This window comes from Argentina anserina, chromosome 4 (assembly GCF_933775445.1).
Source record: "Argentina anserina chromosome 4, drPotAnse1.1, whole genome shotgun sequence".
Lineage (NCBI taxonomy): Eukaryota > Viridiplantae > Streptophyta > Magnoliopsida > Rosales > Rosaceae > Argentina > Argentina anserina.
Genome location: NC_065875.1, coordinates 8,406,090 through 8,426,478, shown reverse-complemented (window position 1 = coordinate 8,426,478; position 20,389 = coordinate 8,406,090). Strand labels below are relative to the sequence as shown.

Below are 20,389 nucleotides of genomic sequence, written 5' to 3'. Positions count from 1 at the left end.
TTCAGATTTTTGGGACTGATTTAGATGTCCGTCGCACCATTTGCACAACCTGACTTGAGCAACTCACGCGCCTCCTGTTTCTCCTTCTGACATCAACTGGGCCCCATCGATTTTAATAATAAGCTAACATAACAAATCCGTCCCCATTTTTAATACATATTTGGCCCCACTATTAATTTGTCCGTCCCCATATTGGCTGTAAATTTGTAAACATACTCAATCAATCCGTGCCCAGTTTGTACAATAAAATAATGAAAAAATTTGGCAGTTAATTTCAATCCGGTTTTAGATATTTACCCTGGTTTTGTTTTTGTGTATGGGCCCCAGTTCTGTTCCACTACTGGGTCCCAATTTTGTGGTAACAATTTTTTCACCTGATAACCATATCAGTTATATAAGAAAATTTAACATATTATAAACACTCCACACTCCACAAATTGAACCATTTCTCAGAATTCCAACGTAACAATTCATAAACGTCAACCCATATTCATATATTCATTCCATATACAAGGCAAATGTAGCAGCCTATGTGGTCTTTATACATCAAAAGCTACATCCTTAGGCTACACCACAGCTTTTATATACCAAAAGCAAATCTCATTCTAAGCTAATTTTTTAGATAGAATGACATTTGTTTCCTACCAAAAGATCCAACGTACCTAACTGAGTTTGGATCCTAAAGCTGTTTATCTAACAGTCTTATGTACATATTTCCAAAAACATATGAGCCACTAGCCTTGTTAAAATATACAAAATGACATAGGGTTTACCTAACAAGGAGGGCAGCCTTGTCTGATATGTTGAGCCGTTTGGCCATTCAAATGACAACTTGCTTCAGGATTGTCCGGCTTCTTGAGGAAAGTCATGAGACGGCTTAGGTCCAGAGAATCCATATTAATTCCTGCTGCGGCAAATATTTGTGTCAAGGGATTAGCGGCAACTTGTGCTTCCAATTGTTCCAATTTCTTGTTCACGACTCCAAGAGAATTTTTCAAGGCCTCTTCCCTCTCGGCTGATTCTTGTAGCTTTTGGGCCATATCTGCTTCTCTATTCTCATTTGCGGCACGTTGTGCTTCATAAGCCAACGTCAAGTCTCTAATTTGATTTTTCAACCCATTCTTTTGTGTAACAATGCCCGGAACATCAACCCAATTGGCACCACAACCATATCCTCTCACTCTGTTACGCTTCTCAGGGCCCAACACCGTGTTGAAGAATTGATTCCGAACTTCTTGGGTTACTTCAAGGCCTTCATTTTCAGCTGCATCTTCAAGTCTTTGCAATGCATCCTGCACCAAATACTTCTCTTAAGATAACCAACCGATAACTAAAATCTGACCCGCTAATACATGTATACATCTACAACATTGACAAGATACAACAAACGCCCGCTATCTCATAACTTGATTACATCTTGGTAGTTAATGATACATTTACAACTTCATAACATTCTATCCATTTATAGTCTAATACATATGTCTTAAAGAGTAACCTCATAATGTTGTAAGCACATACAATTAAGACTGTGAACTAATACACTTACAACATCATAACAATTCTACATGTTTACATCCTAATATAGATGTCTAAACCAATAGCACCCTAATATAGATGTCTTAAGTAGTAGCCTAATATTTTTGTAAGCACATATAATTAAGCCTATGTGAAGTAACACATGTACAACTTCATAACAATTCTGTCCATTGATAGCCTAATATAGATGTCATAAACAGTAGCCTAATATTGTTTTAAGTACATAGAATGAAAATTGTGTTAAGTGGATGTAATACACAAACCATTTTTGCTTGAACAGCATCGTTACTCGGCTGAGCGTTAGTACCATCTTCTTTTGTTGATGAATATACAATATTAAAGAAGGATACCCTATCAAGCACTTGTCCAGGATGTTCACATTCCTGAGACAAAACTAATATGGTCAGTTGATTTAATAACATCAGACACAAACAAGGATAAAACATAGGTTTTGAAGTGAGGGAGTGAATTTCTCATGAACAATAAGAAACTCACTATGATCAGCAATCCTTTTTTAATTAGATGTGAATATTTCTAATACACAATCACTAGTTTCAAAAACATCATTAATTTTAGAGGGTTTAGAAAATCACTACCCATTCATATCTCAGCTGAGCATAGGTTTTGGTCCCGGTTTTCTGGTACAACTTTAATTGTCGTCGATTTATTACATTTGTTTGTACAACCTCCTGATCAATGAAAGTGAATTACTATGGCTGGAACCAATATAGACTTTGTATATGTACCCAATAAATATGAACATTAAAACATTACAAAAACGTACCTGACTTTTTAGTGCATCCCATCTTTCGACCAAACACTTCCATTGCCCGGGATGAACATGTTTGTGCTCACATTTAAACCTTCTTTCCAATCCCTTGTATGGATCATACCATTTTTTTTTTTAACTTGTGCTTGAAAGACCTCCATCGATCATTTAGTTTTTCCACAATCACAGCCTTGATCTTAGCTTTTAAAGCTAGAGTGGAGGGATCACTCCAATCCAATGCATTCTACGTAAAAATTGCATACATATTAGGTACCTTAACATGACACAATTGAGATCACAAAAGATGTTATTACTTACTTCAACAACAATCCATGCTTGTTCCACTTGTCCAGCCTTCCAGATCTCACCCCAATTTTGAGCATGCAACGGAAAATTAGCACATTCTTTAACAAGTTGTCCACAAAACCGACCTAGTAAACTTACTTTATCGCTTGGGGCAACTGCCTGTCCAATTTGATTGAAAACAACAGTTTCGGGGCCACGTAATCCAAATTTTGGCTTGTTCTGCCCTCGAGTGTTACGTGTCTTGCGCTTGCGCTTCGTACCTTGCGTACTGCGCCCTTCCATCTCATTGACACTAACACTTTGTTCGGCTTGCCTCTCATTGGCAGCCATTTGATTTGCAGATCTTGAGCACAACAGACCTCTTGTGTGGACATGTGGGGATTCTTCTCTTGTGGGAACAGGTGGGGATTCTTCTCTTGTGTGGACATGTCGGTATTCTTCTCTTGTGGGAACAGGCGGGGATTCTTCTCTTGTGTGGACATGTCGGGATTCTTCAAGCCTCCCTGTATTATTACTGTAGGCACTACCCATGTTCATCATCCTCATAAACTCATCGTCCGGAAGGCAACCAGACACTTGGGATTGTGGCTCATCAGACAAATGCTCAAACATGGTACCAGTGAGTGGGATCATTCTGTAACGATAAAGATGGGAGTTGTTATAGAAATTACAAAAAATATACACAGACAATAAGAATAAGAGATCATCATTTGTTCAAGCACATCGGTTTATAAAGGAACTGAAAACATCTTCATTCTATACAAGCCCATTGAAGCTCTTCATATATCACAATAACACATAATAGATACATAAATACTAGAAAGTTCACCCGAGCGCTGCTGCGAGACTTCTAATGTTAAAACAGTATATTCAATCTCTTTGGTATTGCAAAATCACAATGAATTAGATGTCAAATCAAGCATAAGAACACCTAGTATATTTCACATTGAGATAGAACATTTAAATAATTAATCCACACTTGAAAAGGTGACAGTTTACACTGAAAAGTTGCACTTGCGAAAGGTAATCATGTAAGGAAACAATTGAGTGACAAAGAGTTGAACTTTAGATACCAATAAGCCTGTAACAACCACCAATTGGAACCTGAAATTCAGATAAACCTCAGCTTGAAAAGAATATACAGTTACAAAAGATCAGTTGGATACTATGATGCTAAAGAATTCCTATGTGGCAAAACTTGATATTTGAAGATTTAAATTCCCAATGACCATAACTTGATATGAAAGCAGACAAATGATGCTCAGATAAGGAGATCCGATTCAATTGGAAGGCAGCAAAGCAAATAACTAACAGCAGCAAAGTTATTCACACAAAACTTGCTTGCCATTAACACATATAAAACCTCCTTTCTATGAGCCTATTGACCCCATGTTGATAAGAATGGCAGCAATTCAAATTCCTAACACTCAACTTACCATTCAACAACCTTCAAATGTATGACCTACAGGGTTTTAATCAAAACTTTGAAAAAGAAAAAAAAATGTATGAACCTTTATTACATAATACATATCAGTCATAATATATATCTCATTCTATTTGTCTATATTACATGACACCTCTTTGCATTTCTTAAACAATGAAGCAGATTGGGAAAAAAAAAGGCAGATTGAAATTGTCTAATGCAAAGATTGTTCAACATAGCAGTGCTGGTATGAAAATCATCTTTTAAGCAAAACATGCAATGTATTTTTCAAATTGAAAGGCAATTAAATTATTTAAATCCCATCTTTTATGTTTTCTTATCGTTAAAGTACTGGTACAGTAAGATATTACGGGGTGAACTGATGCAGCTATGAGCTATGTCATAAAGCACCAAGTGTTGGATTGCAGATTTTAGAGAGAAACCAAACTTACTCGACCAGTGAGTGATGGATCAGTCACTGCTCCAAATATTAGATTCGCTGTTGGATAAACAAGATCATAAATAACCTCTGCTGCAGCATTTACCTGTGAGAAACACCCAAAATTAGAGTTTACTAGAGGAATGTCTACTGAATGCGAATGAAACCACTATTTGCAGAATTTGCTAGATTGGGAATAGTCATATTGAAAAACAGGAACTTATGCAACTAGGTTTTATGCTAATCAGAAGAAATGCTGAAATGGTACCTCATAGAGTGTCAAATCAGTTCCACCAGTTATGTTCCACACAATTCCAGTAGCCCTGTCTATACTGATATCTAATAAAGGTGATTGAATGGCGTTTAATGCAGCATCCCTTGCCCTTGCCTAAGAGAAAAATCCAGATGGGACAAGAATAAGGGAAGCAACAGCGATCAGCCCCAGACGCACCGAGGCCCGACCCAATTCATTCAGAACAGTGCTTATGCATAAGAAAATAGGACAGCCTCACATATTCATGTACCTTTTGGAGATGAAATCCACCCAATTGGATTAGGATCTTGAATGTTCGAATAGGTGAGAAGTGGATTCGTCCGGTGAGAACGTGAATTGGGTTTTGGCGTTTTGCTACATCGTTTGGCTTTATTTTACTGCGAATGGGTTTTGGTGGCTTTAGAACGTGAAACGTGATTCCGCTTATTTGAGTATCTGGTGGATTTGGGTTTTTGGCTAGGAGATTGACGGGAAGAGATCAGTAGAAAAACCTATACATCAGTCTGGCTAGATCTGATGTAGAGCTTATCTCTAATAAAAACTTATGGCTCTCCATTTAAGCCTTTTTCCTCTAATAAAGTAATTTGACCTTCTTCTTTTTTATCCTTTTGGTCGAAATTGATTTCAGGTTTTAATTCTCCCGCTCGTCTTCCACAATTTTTGCCGCTCTAAAATGGGACGGATGTTGATTTTGTGTGTCATTTTGAGCATCCACAGAAAAATTTGGTCAAGTTGCCCAGCTGACCATATAGAGTAATATGACTATCAAATGACATTAACTATTCGTTGTGTACCAAAAGAGGGTCATATATATGGAGATCATCTTCCCCTCATTACTCATGCTTTAAAATTTATCAATTTCCATATATAACTTTGTAATGTCAATATATATAATTTGAATTCCTACCAAAAGAGGATCATATATATGGAGATCAATTTTGACATAGTATCGAATTTTGACTGAGAATTCAAAATCGAGGGGATAAGAATCACCTATATTCTACATATTCATGATGATACTAACATGCTGGTACGTGAGATACTTTTTTTGTATCCTACTGTGTATATACATTTCTCCATAGTTATGATTCCACCCCAATTGTGAGATACCAATTTTGACTGAGAGGATCATCTCTACATCATGTGGGATGAGCTGTCTTTCACTAGTATCATTAAGGCAACAGCTTGGCAATGCAAGTGATAGGATTAATCCACAACAATAAAGAGATAGACAAGATAATTGAAACCAGTACAAACTGTTCTTCATTCCATACCGAATCTCCAAGAGTTACAGACATATATATTGGATCAACTGCTAGAAATAAGGGGATAACTGCCTAAATATGCTTACAAAGTTAACAAAATTAAAAAAGGATGAAAATATCTTTCAATATGCTTGGCAAAATACACAGAACATATGAACAAACATATGAACCAAGCTAACACATGAGTCAGTTACGCACCTGATCTTCATTGAACTACAATCTCAGGCATACCAGTCCTTACTTGAACATCTTCATCAGAAACGAGTAACCGTTCAAGATTTTGTGGCGCTGCAATGTCATCTTTCGTCAAGTGTCCCATATCAAACAAATCTCTTGGTTTTGTTCTAACTGCTACATGCCAATCAGGTTGAGTAGGATCCTTAACATAAAATAATTGATTGGCATTTGAAGCGAGGGTATATGTGTCCGGCCCTGGAAGCAAGTGTTTGAAGTTGACCAACACAAAACCATCTTCATCAATTTTCATATATCGGTCTCTAACCCTACCATCAATCCAGTCACAGTCAAACAACACTACTTTACGCCCACAGTAATAGTCCAACTGGATTATGTCTTTCACCACTCCGTAGTAGTCAAGAAGAGCAGCCCTTGGATTGCGATCTTCAGCAGAAGCATATGTATGTTCCATCGCCCTCACAAAAACACCACTATTCTGTGTGTTCCTATCCACATCAATTGATTTCACTTTAAAACGAAAGCCATTGACAATATATGATTTCCAGCGACCTGCCCAATGGCTTGGACCCCTAGCCAATGCTTGCAAGTCTTCAGGTATTTGAACTCCCTCAGCAATCTTGGATTGAATCTACAAAATTGAAACGATCATATAGACAAACTAAGAATACACCTTAAAAGATATTTTCAAAAATGCTTACCTCTGTTCTAAACCATTCGGGAAACTCCATATGTGCTCGTGCTTGTGCGGCTTTTCTCGTCTCACGTGGATTTTTATTACCTATAACCTCTCTCTCATGTCGGCTGAAAATTAATAACAGCAACTATCAATCAGTTGTACTTAAGAAACCAAGTATTACAATATGCAGTCTGCTACCTCACATTGATTTCACAGACCTGATGATGTCAAATCAAATTACATATATAAATATACATAATCAATATATTGAGTTCACTCCAGCGCATGTCTTGAGATTAACATTTATAGAAATTACAGTGGTACCAACAAAATATACAATTGATCATTGTATCAATAACATATATAAATATACAATCTATTGGGTTCACTCCAGCATGTCTCAAGATTACAAGAAAATTATCAAAAGGACGTACAGTGAGACCAAACATCTATATCTGCATTGATTCACACTCTTAATTCATAAATGTATACAAAACATTGGTTTCACCGTATTGAAATTCAGTTTTTGTACTCTGATGTAGTGCCATTACTGATCACAGTGTCAATGTATATTATAAAAATTGACTTCACACTCTTAATTCATTAATGGACATCAATTGATTTCACAGTAATGAAGTTCAGTTTTTATATCTGATGTAATGCCATTACTATCATAGTGTATGTATATATCTATATATACATTGACTTCACACTCTTAATTCATAAATGGATACAAAATCGATTTCACAGTAGCCTAAAGCTCAGATTTTATACCTGATGTAGTCTTCAACTTCTGGACAACTGAATAGAACAGCTCGATGTGCCCGTTCCCACTCTAAATGCTCTAGATGAATGAGCTGTTGACTGCCAAGATGCCGACCATGACCAGCAAATATGGACATACCTTCCCTAGTACCGCTTCCACTTGCATCAGCATTACGGCCCGGTCTATTTCTTTTGGTAACCATTTCATCACCATAGTACAATGCACAAAACCCAAGGGTTTCCTCGATAATATACCCAACAGCGATGCTGCCCTCTGGTCTACTTCGATTCCGAACATACTTTTTCAGTGTATGCAAGTACCTAAATAACAATAACATATAGCTTCTGTAGTTATTGATCAGAAGTTCAGAACTTAAGAAAACAAGGCAGACAAGCTTCATTTAATGCGAATTCTAGTTTTATTTCAATAGGATAAAGTAACTAACCTCTCAATTGGGTACATCCACCTAAATTGTACAGGACCTCCAATTTTGGCCTCTTCAGCAAGGTGCACAGTGAGGTGTACCATGACATCAAAAAACGATGGCGGCATTAACCTCTCCAGATGACACAATGTAATGGCAATTCGTCTGCTCAAATCTTCAAAATGTTCTTTGGTTCCAACTTTAGTACATAGATTTCTGAAAAATGAACTAAGCTCTAGCAAGACAGATTTGGCTTCTTTTGGTAAATGACGGATTGCCAAGGGAAGTAAATACTGCATTAGGATATGCAGGTCATGACTTTTCATTCCAGTGAGATTCTTTTCAGCTTTCCTTACACATCTTGCAATATTGGAAGCAAACCCATCAGGAAGCAGAACAAGAGATAATATCTCACAAATCAACGATTTTTCAGCCGGCGTTAAAGTGAAAGGCATAGGGTCATACACCCAGCGACCTCCAACTCGTTTTGGGTGGTACTTAGGCTTACAATTAAGTTCTTTCAAGTCCAAGCGTGCATTTAGGGAATCCTTGTCTTTGCCAACCATACCCAATAAGGTTCCTATCACACTTTCAGTGACATTTTTCTCGATGTGCATTACATCGAGATTGTGCCGTAAAAGCAGGTCCTTCCAATATGGAAGATCATAAAATATGCTTTTCTTCTTCCATGGACCAGAGTACTTTCTCTTCCTTTTTCCCTTTTTTCCTCTTTTTCGTTTCATTACCTTTTTAGTATCTCGCTTGCCATATTCAAACTCCAGTCCATCTAATGAATCCAGACATTCTGATCCTGTCATAGGAATTGGTGGTGGATCTAGCTCAATGTTACCGTCGAAGGGTTTCTTAAACATGCGATACTTATGATCCCTTGAAAGAAAGCGACGATTTCCCAGGTAGCATGGCTTTCGCCCATGTTTTAGCCAAGTACATTTGGTGCTGAATGCACAATTCGGACAGGCTAATTTTCCTTTAGTGCTCCAACCAGATAACATAGCATATGCTGGAAAGTCGTTGATAGTCCACATAACTGCGGCACGCATGTTAAAAGTCTCTTTCTTGAATGCATCATAAGTTGGTATCCCTTGGTCCCACAAACTTTTCAACTCTTCTACTAAAGGCTGCAAGTATACATCTATATCTTTTCCAGGACTTTTTGGACCAGGAATCAGCAATGAAAGCATCAAGTAAGGTTGTTTCATACACAGCCACGGGGGAAGATTGTAGACAGACATCACAACTGGCCATGTGCTATGGGATAGACTCATCATACCAAAAGGATTAAATCCATCACTTGCTAGGCCAAGACGAACATTTCGTGGCTCAGATGCAAAGCTTGGATGCATTCTGTCAATATGTTTCCAAGCAGGTGAATCGGCAGGATGTCTTAGCACCTCATCATCAGAATTTTCTTTAGAATGCCAAACCATATCCTCAGCTGTATGGCATGACATGTAAAGACGTTGAAGCCGAGGTCCCAATGGAAAATAACGCAGTACCTTGTGAGCAACTCTAGGACGTCCAATCTTGGTTCTGGACTTGTAGCGACTTGCCCCACAGTGTTTGCACTTACGAAGTGCAATATCTCTTTTCCAGAACAACATACAATCCTTAGGGCATGCATCTATCTTCACACAGGGCAATGCCAAATCAGTTACAATCTTCCTTGTTTTGCTGAAAGTGGCAGGAAGGTCTGCTTGAGGGAAGAAAGCTTTTAACAAATCCAACAAACCTGAGGAAAAGAGTACATCACAATTAAATACTAGTAACCACAGACTATAGCAGAACATTAAAATTGTGGTATGAAGGAACGTAGTATCAGAGCTAGTAGTGTATTTATCTTCCATGAAGGTTGATCATCAACTATATCTTGCATAATCACATAACACCAAACACAACTTATAGCTCACTGTAAAAAGTCTATAAACCTCTCTCTTGGTTATCATATATTAGGTCTCTACTGGTATTCACAATGCTCTGGTAAGATTATTGCAAGTTAAAGCTTTGTGTTAAGGTGTACACGGTTGATTAGAAACCTTCCCAAGGGACCAGATTTTTCAAAATGAAATCAAGGTTAAAGAAATGGAGATGCTTCTGAGCTACATCCCCTTCATGATTGAGATATAATTATATGCCCTCATTATCTCCTCTCTGTATACAAATACAGGGAATGCCCAATTTCCCTCAGTGTCAGTGCTACGATTTTTGACCAGAAACTTGACAACAACCTTGAGCTCTAAAATCATACAACCAAATAGCCAACTCCTTCCCTCATATCAATAGCCATTTTTGACAAGACAACACAGTTTTTATGTTGGTTTTTCTTTTATAAATTAAGGTTACACCGCAATTTAAGGACAATGGAGAGAGCATAACACCTATATGTACTGGTAGGTAGGTAGACAAAAATATCACAATTAAGTACTAGAAACTATAGACTATAACAGTAATTTAAATTACAGTTTCATGGAAGAGGGGTATCAAAGTAGATAAATCTGATGGCAGATAGTCCAAACATAGGACTCAACCAGAACAAATCAAAAAGATAAAGCTGATAGATATGCCGCGAAGTTTATAAAGCATGGAAGAATAAATTGAAACAAAATTGAGGGCACTAACCTGTGAAAGATTCATCAGTCCAAGAGTTTGTTGTTTTGTGTTGATATACCTGTAGTATGAAATCAAGTTTGGACTTCCCACAACCTGGGTATAATTCACTTCTACCTTCTTCAATCAAACGGTAGAAGTTTTCAGCATCGGGGTTCAGGTTTGGTGGAGGTGCATCTTCCTCTTCAACATTGTCATCATTATTAGGACCATGCATGCCAAATGCATCACGGAGCATAGCACCTATATCAGCATCACCTAAGAGAGGCTCTCCTACGTTAGGCATTGGTAATGGCTCGCCATGCCACTTCCAGCGTGAGTTAACATAATCCGGCCACATGCCATCTACTTTAAGATGTTCTTGGACCTCTTCCGGCGTTTTCCAACCACAATTGTAACATTCTACACATGGACACTTGATCTTGCCCTCAAAACTACAAACTTCCAAGGCGTTGTTGATAAATGCACGCAATCCGTCCATAAATTCATCACTTCTGCTATCAAGAAATACCCACTCTTTATCCATGATAACATAGGAGGCCTGCAAAACCGTACTCAAATGCAATTAAAGTAAGGAGTTTAGAATGCAAAATGATAAAACTCAAACTAAAACCAACTATGTGTCTCGCAATGCAGACTCCATAATAGATGTAATTTCATCCATACGAATTTAGAAATTCAAGAACTGGTTCATCCAATAGATTTCTACAATAAGAGCTCGTTTCATCATATATTTTTTTGTTTGGGGGGGGGGGGAGGGAGGGAATTGGGTGTGCAATAAAATATGAAAGCAATGGGTATTCTCATATATCATCAAACAAATTTGAAAACAAGAATGATGCGATCGGCTAAATCATTGATTCACATACGGTGAAGCCATATAAGATCAGTAGACTAATTAATCATCCTACCATAAAAGAATTCCGACATTATTTGATTTCTATAATTTTTGACTGGAAAGAGCTGGTTCACCAAAAAAAAAGGATTCACGAAGAACTCAATTACAGGTTAATAAGAACTCAATCCAAATCCTCCAACCAAATCCAAAACTATGCAACCCAAATCAATACCCATATAAAGAAACAACAAATTGACCATTACTGAGGCCAAAAAATAAAATTAGAATAAAGAAAATATCCAATAGAGAAGGCTCACCAATCTGCCCAGCGAAGAAGGCAATCTGATCACAACTGTAACACCTTCTTTAACAAAACACTCCCAATTATAGTATATTGGAGCCCCTGCCAACACATCTGAGAAATCATCTACACTTGCTTGATAGAGAGAATATATAAACTTAGAGACAAGAATAAAGAAGACAAAATCTATAAAATGGAAGGTTGAAGCTGATGTGCAAAGCTCAATGCACTTATGCAATAAGTTCAAGTTCTCTGTGCGTGTGTGAGAGAGAGAGAGAAAGCGAGAGATCTAACCTCCAAGCCAACACAAACAGCCAATTTTGGCGGCGTTTGCTTATCGCCCGAATACTACTTTACAGATTGATAAGCATAGATCGAGTAACCGGCACAGGCATAGTAAAAGCTTGAGGGAGGATGGGAGTCGGCGATGAAGAGAAAAGAGAGAATGTTTTGTGAGGAGATAAATTAAAGATATCGAAGAAGAGACGGAGATTGAATACTGAACAAAATTTTTTTTTTCTTTATATCTAAATAACCGGTAAATTCGTTGAGTACGGTGCGCTAGGCACGGACATGTTGTGGATTTTATCATATCTTAACGTAAAAAAATATTCCTTGTGGGACGGACATAGAAAGCATCGTGCCCAAGTCATGTATGAGCGCGTGGTATAAATAATATCGTAGGGAATTTAGTCACGGACGCTTCAATTTCATGGCTTTATTGCCGTCGTAGAAATTTGGATACGGACATTGTCGCCAAAATTACCCTTTTGGGACGGATGCATAAAATCTCCCGTGCCCAAATTAGTCCAAACCCATAACGGATACGGAGTCCGTTGCACTCTCTCATTTCTGCGACGGACCAGTCTCAACCGTACCTATTGACTACATACAGGGACAGACAACCAAGTCCTCCCCAATCGAACCGTGCCCTAAAGTCGAAAATGTAGTAGTGAGAGAATCAATTCAAGAAGTTGGATTTCTTATATAACTTGAAATTCTGTAGCCAAAATTAACGGATGTAAGATGTCTCAAGGAACAATATAAAAGGGTATCCTTGCTGCAATTGAATGGAAGTCGTCTTTCTTCTTCACCTATTTTATATCTCAGGTCAAGGGATGTGTGGAAACCCTAGCTAGACATGATTCTCACGGATGACAAAATGGCTTATTTGGGGCTCTCAATGCAACATTTACTTGTTGGGACAATCGCCTTAATTCATGAGCTTCATAGGTTCTTGCGAGGTAAACATTTACTACTTGGAAGGATTGTCTGGTTCTTGTGGAGTCGTGGTTTGAAAATGAAATAAGGTAAGTTTTTACTTGATCTCTTTATCAGGGAAAAGTTCTGCGCATAGAAACGATCTGTATTATTTAGAGCATGTAGACCTAAGAAGCACGGAAGCTTGCTTGCAGTCGCGCTTCGCGCTTCAGAAGCGGAAGCGCGCCGGAAGCGGTCGGAAGCACGATTCCGAGAAAAAAGTGGTTTGGAAGCGATATGGAAGCGCGAGCTTCCAAATTAGAAGCGTCAAATAGGCCGAAGGAAGCGTGGGTAATTTTATAATATTGATTAAAACCTAATTTCTCTCTTACTTCCCTCCGGCCTCCTCGTCTCTTACCTATTAATCTGAAGCTCTTCCAAGTTCCAAGTTCCTGTTGTCAATCTCTGACTGAAAGACATGAAGTACACGACGAGCCTATTTGTTTCGATCCTTCTCCTGTTATCGTCATCCCGTTCTGCCCAGAAAAACCAGGTACCTCTTCTCATCTCATCCATGTTAGCTCCATGTTATCGCCTCGGTTATATTGGGTGATAGTTATAAGAACACGCAACAGAGAAATTCACAGACTGGAGAAAAGTTTGAGACTTTTGGTTTTTTTTTTTCAATGAAATATTGGATTGTGGAAACTTCGAACTTGGTTGAACTGAGCAAAGCAAAGACTTTGATCACAAATAGGGTTCGGTTTGGAGCATCAGAGAAACTAGAATTTACCTTAATATTGGTTCGTTCATATCATAATGACATAATGCATATTAGTAGATTTCCATATAAGTATATATTATGCTATCTGGACATTCAAGTTGACGCTGTTTTCTGCATTTTGTGAACCAGGATTCTGAAAGTTTTGCAGCTTCAAGGTAATTTTTTCTATTAATTATGTTGGTCAATTTGCCAGTTTCTTTTGCTATTCGTTGTTAGGGATAGATCCGGTCAAATTCAATGGTAAAGTTGGAAGACACAAGTAGGGAATAAAGAAAAGAGTAGGATTTCTTCTTATTGGTTTCAGTATGATGCAAAAAGTTGACATCTTTAACATAGCATTGCTGGTGTGGTTATACTTTACGTGCTAAGGTTGAACTCATTATATGTGTGTCACTTTTGTTCAAAGGCTTCTACAAGAAGAAGAGCGTCATGAAATACATTTTTCCAGAGGAAGAAGTAGGGCAGCATGGAAGATTATTGAGGAGGTATGGGAAAAACACCGAGTGGTTTAACAAGGTTGTACCATGTTTGATTGTGTGCTAAATGGAAAACTGTGATTATGTATTCTGCAGTATTTGATGCCATTTGTGAAAAAAAAAACGCTATGAGATCTCAAGTAAGTGTCGCCTTCATCCTGATAATGACCTATTTAGGATTAGGAACAGCACAAGATTCATTTGGATATAAATGAATGGCAGTGCGGATACTGTAAGAAGAGCTTCCGTGCTGAAAATTTTCTTGATCAGCATTTCGACAACAGACACAACAATCTTCTGAATGTAGTATGTATAACGTGTTCACTTGGTGTATTAATACCATTGTGTTAATCATGTTGCTCACATTAAAGTATTTATTGGATGCAGAGCGGAAGCAAGTGCTTAGCTGATCTATGTGGAGCTTTGCATTGTGATGCTGTAATGGATACCCAGTCAAGCAAAAAGAAGTGCAATCCTGCAGCTACTGCAAGGAATCGCCACCTATGTGAGGTTGCCACACAGTACTATAATTGTTCGGAAATTTCATTCCACACTACGTTATCTTGCTTGAATCTTATTTGTTTTTTATATATTTACTTTCCAATGCAGGGTCTTGCTAATAGCTGTTTTCCATCCAATCATGGGCCCTCAGCACACCGTCTTAATGGTTCTCTTTGCTATCAACATAAGCTCTTCTATCTTTATTTCCTAATTTTTTTTTCTTTTGCTGCTCCCTCCATATCTCTTGGTAATACAGTTATACTTGTTTTACTGATGCTTTTGTTTTGATGTATTGTAGAATTGTTCTTGCACCAATTCTGTCATTCTCACACTTGCTCGGGAAAGCAGAAACCCTTTTCTAGAGGAGGACAGGTAAACTTTTCTGTTTCTTAATGCATTAGATTTTGAGAGTGAGATTCACTATGAAAAATTTCATTTTCTACACTGCATAAATGCCTGGTCATGTCAAAAGTCCAAAATATTTGTGCTGTATACATGCACATTGTCTATTTAGTAGCTTAATATATATGTTGCAATGACTGGGTCTTTTTTGTGCCATTTTTGTATCCTCTGCCTTAATATCTAATGCAGCGTGTTGCACAGATTATCTGTGATCAATAATCACATGGTTACACTATCTTGTTTGTTTGTGCAGAAGCAAGTACATGTATTCTACCTGGCTATTTCCATACTGACTCTGATGATACTCCCTATTTTCTATGTGATTCTTTATTTACACCAAAAGTACCTTCGGGCCACTTACAATTGTCATCTACATTATGCGGAAAAAATTCTTGATTCTTATGTAATTCTTGATTCTTATCTACTCCTAGTTTCCCTTTCACCTAGTTCAACTATTAGCTAATTTAGTAGTCTATAGTAAATACTAAAGGGACCATGAACCATGTATGGTTTAGTTGGGGTTGTCATTGTCGTGTAGTTTTGGATTATATATCTATAGATTACAGAAATGCAATATGGATGAAACTAATCTTGGAAGGCTTGAGTTTGAGGATTTTTCTCTTGATGAACCGACTTTGGAGGTTGTTTTGTTTGATAATGTTCAGGAGAATGTTTATGAGGATGATGTCGTTGATGTATAAGTAGTATTGTCTTTATTTTTATTGAGTTTATTTGGTTGTGTAACAATAACATTGAATTTACTATGAATCGGATAATGACTTTGAATTTGCTATTTTTTTGTTTTTGTAATATTATATATACAGGTTAATATCTTTAATTATATATTATTTTATTCCGCGCTTCCGAAACGTCCCCGCTTCGAAGAAATTTTGAAAAAAACGCTTCCGCGCTTCCACGTCCCCGCTTCCGATTCCATGGAGCCTAGATGTAGACAACCACTTTATTGCATACATTCTTTACAAAAAACAACCGACCAACTAGGCCATGTTTTGCGCATATCAAAAGAAAACTAGGGCGGGCATGTTTGTGTAAACTATAATCCTAATGACCTGCTAATTCCTTCAAAAAAAGAATGACCTGCCAGACTAGTGCTATTGACTGGAACCTTTCTGGAACATCCAGGACATTGACAAATAGAGTTATTATACCCTCAACATAGCATGACTGTATGAGTAACGTACTAAGAAAGCCAACATTAAGCTTGCGACATTTGTCCTGTGGGCAGCTGCCCCGGCCTTTGTTTCAAATGAAAATTTTAACAAGAAAGAAAAGAAAGAACATCATGGTTTCAGACACTACATACAGTTGTCCACATATATTGGACAAACTTGCGGCACTAGATTCATCCGTAGCGCCGAGAAATATCGACAAGCAATAAACTAGGGTAAAAGGCTTTGCATTTGTTGTTTGAAATAACCGAGCATATATGCATGCTGAACAGACTCTAAACTATGGCGTTGAACGAGACTAACGTCTTAAGGATTACGAGTCTTGCTAGTTATTAGAAACGGGGATGAGGATCTCATCTCCATGAAGGCTCATGTGTGCAATGATACAAGAACCAAAGATGCTAGTTACCCCACCACCCTCCTGGTCTTTTTTCAATCTAAGGGATTCTTTGGTTCGGATTAGGCCTCATCATTTAGCCCGCGAACCCGAAAAGCCCACGGAGACCCGCAAGCCCGACGGGTTTTTACTCGGCCCGGCCCCGGCCCGCGAGAAAGCCCGCCAAAGCCCGCTTCCGTGGGTAGAGGGCCGGGCTTAAATTAGAGGTGTGAAATCCGGCCCGGCCCGTAAAAGCCCGCCAAATAATAAAATATTATACATACATATTTTATTAGGTTTAGAATAAAACTATTGCATTATTAAGCAACTATATTAAGGAAACTTCTTGGGATCGATCGACACCAGTAGATATGATCGGTATATATATTTAGTGACCCTGTAAAAATTACATCCAATTCGGAACTCGTTTTACCGTCGGCATTTTTGGTAAATCGAAAACACCACTATTATGCCCTAAGGGAGGACCTATTACAAATATGCGAATGCTGAAAGCCGTTTGCATATATGAAATCACCTAATTTTTGTTACCTATCGTCCGTGGTCGAACTGAAGAAATCTATTTGGCAAAGCCCCGGTCAATGAGGTTTAAATATGTTAAAACGCCTCTTTTTTAGTTGACCGTTGGTACGAACGGTCAAACAATGTCCAAAACGGACGAAATTTTTACGGGTTCCCTAAATATATATACTGATCACATCTACTGGTGTCGATCGACCATATTTTGAATTTGAGTTGTCGATCGCCGAAGTGTCCACTAATGTATTATAACCTTATATTAGGTTTATAATAAAACTATCACATTATGAAGCGACTATATGAAGGAAACTTCTCGGAATCGATCGACACCATCCGATGTGATCAATATATATATTTAATGATCATTTTAAAATTTCATCCAATTCGGACCTCATTTAACTGTCGGAATTTCCGGTAAACTAAAAACAACACTAATATGCCATATGGGGGACCAATTACAAAGATGCGAATGTGGAAATTTGTTTACATATTTGAAATCACCTAATTTTTGTTATCTATCGTGCGCGGTCGAATTGAAGAAATCTATTTGGCAAAACCCCGGTCAATGAGGTTTAAATATGTCAAAACGCATTTTTTTTAGTTGACCGTTGGTACGAACGGTCAAACCATGTCCAAAACGGACGAAATTTTTACGGGTTCCCTAAATATATATACCGATAACATCTAGTGGTATCGATCGACCATATTTTGAATTTGAGTTGTCGATCGCCGAAGTGTCCACTAATGTATTATAACCTTATATTAGGTTTATAATAAAACTATCACATTATGAAGCGACTATATGAAGGAAACTTCTCGGAATCGATCGGCACCATCCGATGTGATCAATATATATATATATAATGATTATTTTAAAATTTCATCCAATTCGGACCTCGTTTAACCGTCGGAATTTCCGGTAAACAAAAAACAACACTAATATGCCATAAGGGGGGACCAATTACCAAGATGCGAATGTGGAAATTTGTTTACATATTTGAAATAACCTAATTTTTGTTACCTATCGTGCGTGGTCAAACTGAAGAAATCTATTTGGCAAAGCTCCGGTCAATGAGGTTTAAATATGTTAAAACGTCGTTTTTTTAGTTGACCGTTGGTACGAACGGTCAAACCATGTCCAAAACGGAAGAAATTTTTACGGGTTCCCTAAATATATATACTGAGCACATCTACTGGTGTCGATCGACCATATTTTGAATTTGAGTTGTCGATCGCCGAAGTGTCCACTAATGTATTATAACCTTTATATTATGTTTATAATAAAACTATCACATTATGAAGCGACTATATGAAGGAAATTTCTCGGAATCGATCGACACCATCCGATGTGATCAATATATATATTTAATGATCATTATAAAAGTCATCCAATTCGGACCTCATTTAACTGTCGGAATTTCCGGTAAACTAAAAACAACACTAATATGCCATATGGGGGACCAATTACCAAGATGCGAATGTGGAAATTTGTTTACATATTTAAAATCACCTAATTTTTTTTACCTATCGTGCGTGGTCGAACTGAAGAAATCTATTTGGCAAAGCCCCCGGTCAATGAGGTTTAAATATGTCAAAACGTCGTTTTTTTAGTTGACCGTTGGTACGAACGGTCAAACCATGTCCAAAACGGAAGAAATTTTTACAGGTTCCCTATGTATATATACTGATCACATCTACTGGTGTCGATCGACCATATTTTGAATTTGAGTTGTCGATCGCCGAAGTGTCCACTAATGTATTATTACCTTTATATTAGGTTTATAATAAAACTATCATATTATGAAGCGACTATATGAAGGAAATTTCTCGGAATCGATCGACACCATCCGATGTGATCAGTATATATATTTAATGATCATTATAAAAGTTCATCCAATTCGGACTTCGTTTAACCGTCGGAATTTCCGGTAAACCAAAAACAACACTAATATGCCCTAAGGGGGGACCAATTACCAAGATGTGAATGTGGAAATTTGTTTACATATTTGAAATCACCTAATTTTTTTCACCGATCGTGCGTTGTCGCAATGAGAAAACCATTTGGCAAAGCCCCTGTCAACGAGATTTTATTATGTGAAAACGCCTCTTTTTTTGTTGACCGAAAATTCCGACGGTTAAGCGAGGTCCGAATTGGATGAAATTTTTACACGGTCCCTAAATATATATATCGATCACATCTATTGGTGTCGATCGACAATATTTCGAAATTAGAATTTATTTGTGACTTTTGTTTTAGAATGTTTTCTAATAATTCTTTTATACCCTTAAATTAGAGTATTATATTATTTTTCTAATACAAGCCCGTAAGGTCCGGCCCGTAAAAGCCCGCAAGGCCGACCCGGCCGGGCCCGCAAAAACCCGCAAGGCCCGCCTTAGGTGGGCGGGCTTGGATCTTTGTATTTTTAAAAATACCCGGCCCGTCACTTATTTAAATTTATTAAGACCCGGCCCGTTGACGAGCCCTAGTTCGGATTGAATACGCATGTGAGTAACTTTGATCACTATTCTGTTATTTTCAGAATGTTATCGATGGACTGGAAGATAAGAAAAATAAGTTGATGTTTCTTTGTATTCACGTCGTCTATGGAGGGGTGAGTTATCATTTCTCAGATGAAAAAGTTTATCTATTTAGATATTGCCAAATACAATTAAAAGTGCATATAATATCTTTGACAGTATGATAAACAAGGTACATACACAGATGACAGATCATCTCTATAACTATAAGACTGGCAAATGAATAACACTTTGAATCGTCCAATGGCGATAAACCAGACAGCCAAATTGAAAGTTCAGCAGAATGAAATATCTTCTAAATGGTAACTTGATTACTAAATTCCCTTTTGATGGTATTCATGAAACAATACATCGCCCCTGACTCATATATGAGGAATCATGCACAATTAAGAAAACACTAATAAGCATCAAAGCATGATATGTACTTGATGTCACATGAACCTAATGAGAACATCTTTAACCAAATCTTAAAAATGCATCAATGCACCAACAAATATCGAATAAGCTGAAGCCATAACTATTTTTGAACTCCAAAAACATTCATA

At 37.6% G+C, this 20,389-nt stretch overlaps 2 protein-coding genes, 2 long non-coding RNA genes and 1 pseudogene across 4 annotated transcripts; 2 read left to right on the top strand and 3 right to left on the bottom strand.

The window, feature by feature from the left end:
* Positions 1–542: 542 nt before the first annotated feature.
* On the bottom strand, positions 543–2,406 carry LOC126791693 (uncharacterized). Its single transcript, XM_050518157.1, has 4 exons — positions 2,321–2,406; positions 2,133–2,225; positions 1,800–1,919; positions 543–1,292 (listed from the first exon to the last, which is right to left on the bottom strand). The coding sequence occupies exons 3-4, from the start codon at positions 1,800–1,802 to the stop codon at positions 774–776; spliced, it is 522 nt and encodes a 173-aa protein (XP_050374114.1). The 5' UTR covers positions 1,803–1,919; positions 2,133–2,225; positions 2,321–2,406; the 3' UTR covers positions 543–773.
* A 1,289-nt stretch (positions 2,407–3,695) lies between these two features.
* Positions 3,696–5,032, bottom strand: LOC126791695 (uncharacterized). Its single transcript, XR_007671848.1, has 3 exons — positions 4,742–5,032; positions 4,487–4,579; positions 3,696–3,715 (listed from the first exon to the last, which is right to left on the bottom strand). It is a non-coding gene; the product is annotated as an uncharacterized LOC126791695 (long non-coding RNA).
* A 1,185-nt stretch (positions 5,033–6,217) lies between these two features.
* Positions 6,218–11,227, bottom strand: LOC126792127 (uncharacterized). Its single transcript, XM_050518613.1, has 5 exons — positions 10,714–11,227; positions 8,098–9,826; positions 7,661–7,972; positions 6,909–7,011; positions 6,218–6,838 (listed from the first exon to the last, which is right to left on the bottom strand). Exons 1-5 carry the CDS (start codon positions 11,225–11,227, stop codon positions 6,218–6,220), a joined length of 3,279 nt encoding a protein of 1,092 aa, XP_050374570.1.
* A 2,248-nt stretch (positions 11,228–13,475) lies between these two features.
* Positions 13,476–14,309, top strand: LOC126791676 (uncharacterized). Its single transcript, XR_007671842.1, has 3 exons — positions 13,476–13,593; positions 13,954–13,979; positions 14,231–14,309. It is a non-coding gene; the product is annotated as an uncharacterized LOC126791676 (long non-coding RNA).
* A 109-nt stretch (positions 14,310–14,418) lies between these two features.
* On the top strand, positions 14,419–15,738 carry LOC126791675 (uncharacterized; annotated as a pseudogene).
* The last annotated feature ends 4,651 nt before the right edge of the window (positions 15,739–20,389 follow it).

What these genes read in the sequence shown, in the direction of transcription:
- LOC126792127 (XM_050518613.1), bottom strand. Translation starts at nt 11,227, where the DNA reads ATGGATAAAGAGTGGGTATTTCTTGATAGCAGAAGTGATGAATTTATG. An exon ending in TGGATGTACCCAATTGAGAG is followed by an intron (nt 7,973 to 8,097) that starts GTTAGTTACTTT and finishes ATTGTTATTTAG; the next exon opens with GTACTTGCATACACTGAAAA. An exon ending in GAAGTTGAAGACTACATCAG is followed by an intron (nt 7,012 to 7,660) that starts GTATAAAATCTG and finishes ATTAATTTTCAG; the next exon opens with CCGACATGAGAGAGAGGTTA.